This window comes from Octopus bimaculoides, chromosome 29 (assembly GCF_046866305.1).
Source record: "Octopus bimaculoides isolate indiv1 chromosome 29, ASM4686630v1, whole genome shotgun sequence".
NCBI lineage: Eukaryota > Metazoa > Mollusca > Cephalopoda > Octopoda > Octopodidae > Octopus > Octopus bimaculoides.
The window spans coordinates 16,024,942-16,032,441 of record NC_142956.1 but is presented as its reverse complement, the minus strand read 5'-3'; the positions used below and the strand labels follow the sequence as shown (position 1 = coordinate 16,032,441).

Sequence of the window (7,500 nt, the reverse complement as noted above, 5' to 3'; positions counted from 1 at the left end):
AGTTTGTGTCTCATGGCTGGCCGCCAACACTTTTTTCTGCAAAATAGGGGTAGTTTATCCTGTTCAGGCTATATTATTAGCATTATCCTGCATTTGAGAATTTAAAATCATTTCTTTAACCTAATAATAATAATAATATTTTTAAAAGGATTGACGTAACTCTTCGTCTTGACTAATAATAATAATAATGGTTTCAGGTCTAGGGCACAGGGCCTGCAATTTTGAAGGTGTGAAAAGCAAAGTTGACCGTGACAGGATTTGAACTTCCATTTTACGTTGCTCCAGTCCACTCAGCTGGCAAAAATGAGTAACGCTGTGATGGACTGGCGTCCCGTCCAGCTGGGGGGAACACATACACCATAGAAACCGGGAAACCGGGCCCATGAGCATGGTTAGGCTTTAAAAGGGCGCAAAAAAAAAAATATATATATATATATCTATATATAGTTAGGTGGAGAAATTATAATTATAAACTGCGGTTTAAACAATAAATTACCTGCCTCTGGATACCTTCTAATGAAGACCGTACCCACACAAGTAATTCCCAGGAGTGCCTCCGGATTTAAACATCCCCTGGTTGCTTGCATACTTCAGACTACCCCTGAAATATTGAAGCAATCCTATCATTTACCTATATATATATATATATATATATATATATATGGATACAAGAGATAAGGTAAGACAACTGCTGTGCTGATGATAGCTAATGAAGCAGAAACGTGTGCACAACTGTCCTCTTATCTCAAGACAATAAACCTGTCCTTTTCTTTAATAGTCTGTCAGCTTTGGAGAATCTCTTGAGATTATCTCCCCTTATATAGTCTCATTTGCCATTTGGTGACTATGAAACATACTTCAGAGGTGGAGATGATTTTTAATCAAGAATTTATTCTATATGGTGTTTCACATACTTGTATTTGTCAATCTTGTTCATTATATATATATATATATATATTCATATAAATACATACAGTGTACATTTAAACATATAAGAGAGATGTCCACAATAGGACATCTAACCCGCTAGAAGGAGCAGTCAAACTCCAAACCGCAATTATGGATAATTTCGAAAGGGATTGAAAAATAAAAACATTTATCATCTATTTCCTGAACCAAGGTTTCAAGCTATTTTCAGCATGATCTTGGGTGAACAAGCCTGCTCCAAGCACACCTTATAGTTTGGAAAAAGGACAATTTGCTTTAGTGGTATCCCCCATTTGGGGGGGGGGGGACATTTTCTTTGTTTGACATTTCTCTGGTTTACTAGTCTCGATCTCTTTATCAACCGTTGCGGCTAATAAAGAAAGCATTATTATTATTAATAATAATAATAATAACAACAATAAGCTTATAGAATCATTATTGTTCTGGGAAAAATGCATGGTGGCATTTCTAGCGGCTCATTGTGTTCTGAGCTCAAATCCTGCAGAGTTCAACTTTACCTTTCATCCTTCTGGGGTCCACAAATTTTTTTAAGTACCAGTTGAATATTGGTGTCAATGTAACCAACTTCCCTTCCCCTCAAAATTTCTGGCTTCATTCCAAAATTATTATTATTCTTCATCATCATCATCATCATCGTTTAACGTCCACTTTCCATGCTAGCATGGGTTGGACGATTTGACTCGGGACTGGTGAAACCGGATGGCAACACCAGGCTCCAATCTGATCTGGCAGAGTTTCTACAACTGGATGCCCTTCCTAACGCCAACCACTCAGAGAGTGTAGTGGGTGCTTTTACGTGTCACCCACACAAAGGCCAGTCAGGTGGTACTGGCAACGGCCACGCTCAAAATAGTGTATTTTATGTGCCACCCGCACAAGAGCCAGTCCAGGGCCACTGGCAACGATCTTGCTTGAAGGTCGATAAAATAAGTACCTGTTGAGAACTGGGGTTGATGTAATTGACCAACCTCTTCCCCTCAAAGTTACTGGCCCCATGCTAAAAACGAGAAAGAATTATTATTATTTTTATGGTGGGTTGGCAGAGAAAAACCAGTTACACACTGGGGTCGATTACAGTAATAGAAAAGATTATTATTATTTTCATGTAATACAACACAAACATTTAAATGGATAGGATTCTTCTGAGGATAATTATTATTATTATTATTATCATCATTACCATCATCATCATCATAAGGTGGTAAGCTGGAAGAAAATCGTTAGCACACGGGGCAAAATATTTAGCAGTATTTAGTCCAGTTCTTTACATTCCAGGTTCAAATTCCACTGGGGGGGGGGGGGGGTCACCTTTATTTTTTTATCCTTTTGAGGTTGATAAAATAAGTACCAGTTGAGGTACTGGGGTTGATTTAATAGGCTTAAACCCTCTCCCCCAGAATTACAGACCTTGTGCCGAAATTTGAAACCATTTTTATGGTTCTCATTTTTATCATCATCATTGTCATCATCGTCATCATCATCATCATTATTGTAAAAGCATCAAAGAAAAATGGTGTGCCGTTTCTAGTCGCAGCTCTTACTGTTCTGGGTTCAAACCCTGTTGGGGTCATTTTGTCTTTCGCTGTTCTCAGGTCAATATAACTACATATCAGTTAATATAATCAACTGCCCCCTCTCCTACCAAAAATTTGCCATGTCTTGTGCCCATGTTAGAAATGATAATAATAATAATAATAATAATAATAATAATAATAGTAATGCTTAGCAGCATTGCATCAGTCTTTTACGTTTTGAGTTCAAATTCCATCAAGGTCGACTTTTCATCCTTTCGGGGCTGATAAAATAAGTACCAGTTGAATACTGGCGGGGTGGGCATGGGGCGGATGCAATCGACTTAATCCCTTCCTCGAAATTCCTGGCCTTGTGCCAAAATCTGAAACCATTATTACTATTATTATTATTATTATTATTATTATTATTATTATGTTACATTCTGAGTTCAAATTCTGCCGGGGTCGATTCTGCATTTCATCCCTTCAGGGTCGATAAAATAAGTACCAGATGTGTACTGGGGATCGATGTAGTCGACTTAACTCCCCTCCCTTGAAATCACTGGCTTTGTGCCAAAATTTGAAACCATTATTATTTTCATCATCATCATCATCATTATTATTATTATAATTATTATTATTATTATTATTATTGTAGTAGTTGTTATTTTCCGTTCACACAAACCTGCGTTGTTTTCCGCATGGGCGAGTTTTCTCTGTTGGCATTGTTTGCGGTGACGGCGGTGTTGGAGGAAGAAGAAGAAGACGAAGACAAAGAGGAGGAAGGAGTAGAAGAGGAAGAAGAAGAAGAAGAAGAAGAAGTCCGATTCGAGGCGATGTGCGACTGGTTCGTCACAACGCTGACGGGAATTTGCAATGGCTTGTTGGCCGGAGTTCTGCTCGACGATAACAATGACGACGACGAAGAAGACGAAGACGACGAGGACAGCACAACGGTATTATCACTTTCTGAGCTCGAGAGGAAAAGTCTGTCTTTGGAAACGGTGATTCCCACTTTCGGGGGCACGGCTGGCTTCACTCCAACGACGACGCTCGTCCCGCCCCCGCTCACTCCGGCGCCTCCCCCGCCTCCGCTGCTGCTGCTACAGGCGATCAGGACTGGTTTGTTGGGCGGCACGGGGGGCGGGGTCCCGCGGCCGATTGTCACCGCCTTCCGGGCGTGGCCAGCTGCTGCGCTGACAGAGCCGGAAGAGGAGGAAGATGGCGGGGACGGGTGGCCCGAGGTGGGTTGGCCAAACTGAAACGAGATCCTGCCGCCCCCGCTCGTGCTCAGAACAGTGGCGCCCCCGGCCGCACTGACGCTTATCCGGCTTCCGCCCGATCCGTCAGCGCCCACCCCCGAGACAATGCGTATGTCCGAAGCCGGGCTGAAGATCTCCCCGGGTGACATGGGCCTCGATTCCATGTGGAGGGGATGGGCATGGCTACTACTGCTGTTGCTGTTCAGCTGGACAATGGGCTTCCGGCCCTCGGCCACAGCGGAGGCGGTGTAGAACTGTGGGGGTGGGGGCGGCGACGAGGAGGGAGGGGGAGGAGGCCGCGTCGGTGGGGAGGAAGAGAAGCAGGAGGATGTGTACAAAGCGGTGGAGGGCGAGGCAGAGGAGGAGGACGACGACGACGTGGAAGCAGAAGAGGAAATCTGCAGAGTCGCAGAGGAGTCGATTGTCACTGGGTTCGTGGAGTGGTGCGGCGCGACCTTTGCGGACGGCGAGCCGGCCGACAGCGACGACAGCGGGATTGTGCACTCAACGTTCTGGTTCTGTTCGTGGGTGGCGGTGTCGGTGGCAGTGGCCGGAGCGAGGCACACTCCGGCTCCCCCACCGCTCACCGCCAAGTTTATCGTCTCGCTGTGCTGCACGTTGCCGTCGCCGACGCTGCTGCTAAGACTGTGGCCGCTTTCACCCAAGAAGCTGCCATCGTCGGCGTCGCCGACCGTCGTGGGGTCTGTGACACCGTCGTCTCCAGCGCTGATAAAACTAAGCTGACTGCTGCTGCTGTTGCTGCTTCCGCTGCTAAGAGCGCCGCCGGCACCACTCCTGGCCTGCTGTAACTCCCGATGTAGTTGTTCCACCTGCTCTCTCAGCTCCCTGTTTTTGCTCTCCTCGCGCGACACACGGCCCCGAAGTTGCTCACGTTCTGTGTCGAAGTCGCTCAGCTGCTTCTCCATGGCAGCCTCGATCTTCAGCGATTTCTTGCTCTCCTGAACGAGGCCTTCCGCCATGCTCATCATCTTGTCCTTTTCGTCATTCATGATGTGTTCCATCTCGCTGCACTTTCGCTTCTCCTGCAGGATCCGTTCGACCAGCTTGCGCCGTTCTCGAATCAGCATCAGCGCCACCTGCTTGTGTTTCGCCGAATTCTCCCGCTCTTCTTCCAAGTTGGCCAGCGTCTTTTTGAGGTCTTTCTCCATTCGGCGGCTTTGGTTTTTTTCAAACTCAACCTGGAAAGATAAGAGAGGGAGAGAGAGAAAGAGATGGTGTAAGTAAGTGATTAAAGACAGACTGGCAGATGGAGAGATGGACAGAAAAAGCTAGAGAGAAAGAGTGAGAGAGAGAGAGAGAGTGAGAAAGAGAGAGAGAGAGAGAGAGAGACAAACAGACGAACAGACAGATTGGCAGAGAAGTAGAGAAAGGTAGATAGATACATGGATAAAGGAAGAAACAGAGAGAGAGAGAGAGAGAGAGATGGCTAGACATATACATAGAAGATAGGGAGATAAAGAAGATAAGAAAACGAGATGTGTCCATGTCCGTCCGTCCATCCATCCATGCATGCAAAACAAATTCAGAATTATGCCTCAGTTTGAATTAGGCAGACATGTTGACAATTAACAACTGAAAGAATAACCCTAATTAATAATGTTAATTAACTCTTTTAATTATACATTCACAGATTAATTTGACTGTGTGGGACAAGAAGCCTGCTTTGAAACTACAAGCCTGAAGGGTTCAATCCCACTGCCTGGTGCCTTGGACAAGAGTCTTCTACTATAACCCTCAGACAAACCAATGTCTTGTGAGTGGATTTAGTAGATGGAAACTGCATGGAAGCCCATCGCGTATATGTGTGTGTGTATATGATATGTTGTGTGTGTATATGTTGTGTGTGTTTGAATATGTTTGTGTATATGTTTTTGTGTCTGTGTCTGTTCTTCCCACAGCACTTAACAACTGGTATCGGTTTGTTTACATCCTGTAACTTTGCAGTTCAGCTAAAGACACTGATAAATAAGTACTGGGGATGGTTTGTTTGACTAGTTTGACTAAAACCTTCAAGACAGTGCCCCAGCATGGCCACAGCCCACTGACCAAAACAAGCAGAATGATAAAAGGAATAGATATTCCCTCATCGGCTGCTCGACTGGAAATCATTGCAGTTTCGACACCTACACATACACTCATTCATACTTATTCATTTGATTCAATGTCAAAACAGACCGTGTATGTACACATGTGTATGTGTGTATGCACGTGCATCAACGAGTGTATATATATGTGTGTGTATCTATTTGTATATCCACATGTGAAACTCAACCTAGCATTTCCTTACCTCCTGCTTCAATCTTTCTCGCTCCTTCTCCAACATATATGTGACATCATCACCCTGAGCCGTGTCTTGCGCATGTTTCTGCTTCTCCTCCTCCAGTTCACTGAGCACCTGTAAAACATAAAGTAGGCATATATATACTTTATTACACACCAGCTGGGCCCGTGCCGTCAAAAACGACGGCTAATTGTCGTATTTTATATATAAATATGGATGGTCAATCAAATTAATACACTTACTCTTTTACTTGTTTCAGTCTTTTGACTGTGGCCATGCTGGAGCACCGCCTTTAGTTGAGCAAATCAACCCCAGGACTTATTCTTTGGAAGCCTAGTACTTATTCTATCGGTCTCTTTTGCTGAACCGCTAAGTTACGGGGACATAAACACACCAGCATCGGTTGTCAAGCGATGCTGGGGGGACAAACACAAACACATACATATATACATATATACGACGGGCTTCTTTCAGTTTCCATCTACCAAATCCACTCACAAGACTTTGGTCGGCCTGAGGCCATAGTAGAAGACACTTGCCCAAGATGCCACGCAGTGGGACTGAACCCGGAACCATGTGGTTGGTAAGCAAGCTACTTACCACACAGTCACTCCTACTTGTCAATGTTCACATACGTTCACGTACTTTCCTTGTACATTCACACACATACACGCATATACTCGCACAGAATTGAAACGCTGGCATGGGTTGGACAGTTTGACCAGGGCTAGCACACTGGAAGGCTGCACCAGACTCCAGTCTCATTTGGCATGGTTTTCTACAGCTGCATGCCCTTCCTAACGCCAACCACTCCGAGAGCATAATGGGTACTTTTACATGCCACTGTCACAGGGCAGCGGACTCGCGGTTATAGGATAGCGGTTTCGATTCCCAGACCGGGCGTTGTGAGTGTTTATTGAGCGAAAACACCTAAAGCTCCTCAAGGCTCCAGCAGGGGATGGTGGCGAACCCTGCTGTACTCTTTCACCACAACTTTCTCTCACTCTTACTTCCTGTCTCTGTTGTACCTGTATTTTCAAAGGGTCAGCCTTGTCACAGCATGGCCGCTGTCAAATGACTGAAACAAGTAAAAGAATAAAAGAGTACACCTGTATATATATGAATTAAGGCAAGGATTAAACAATGAAACTCACCTTATGATACCGTTTTTCTACCTGAGCCAGTTGTTCTCGCATCTTTAACTGTGCCCTCCTCTGTGTGGCAATCAAATTCTCCAACTGAGCTAGTTGGTTGTCGTACATGCATTTGATGGCTGCCTCATCAAAGCTGTGGTCCTTCATGTTATCCGAGTCGCGTTGCAGGGCTACAAATGGGTCGCCCAGTCCGAACCGGCCGTACTTTGCCTGGTACAGCAGCTGTTTGGCTTTCTCTGCCTGCAATCGAGAAGAATAAAAAAAAAGAAAACTCAATCAATCAATCAATCTCTACCATCCATTCATCTATGTATCTGTCTGTC

The 7,500-nt window shown here is 44.8% G+C and overlaps 2 protein-coding genes across 5 annotated transcripts in view; one reads left to right on the top strand and one right to left on the bottom strand.

The window, feature by feature from the left end:
* The window catches only part of LOC106876738 (N-acyl-phosphatidylethanolamine-hydrolyzing phospholipase D), a 235,918-nt gene that overhangs the window by 185,245 nt on the left and 43,173 nt on the right, over positions 1-7,500 (top strand). The gene's annotated exons all lie outside the window — the stretch shown is intronic.
* The window catches only part of LOC106871532 (uncharacterized), a 65,026-nt gene that overhangs the window by 24,234 nt on the left and 33,292 nt on the right, over positions 1-7,500 (bottom strand). For both annotated transcript variants that reach the window (XR_016238939.1, XM_089345143.1), the window contains exons 3-5: positions 7,178-7,417; positions 6,030-6,137; positions 3,145-4,920 (exon numbers count right to left, since the gene is read on the bottom strand). Coding sequence is in view for 1 of the 2 variants with exons in the window: in XM_089345143.1 (XP_089201269.1) it covers positions 3,145-4,920; positions 6,030-6,137; positions 7,178-7,417 (2,124 nt within the window). In the remaining variant the exon portion in view is untranslated. The remainder of the gene's footprint in view (positions 1-3,144; positions 4,921-6,029; positions 6,138-7,177; positions 7,418-7,500) is intronic.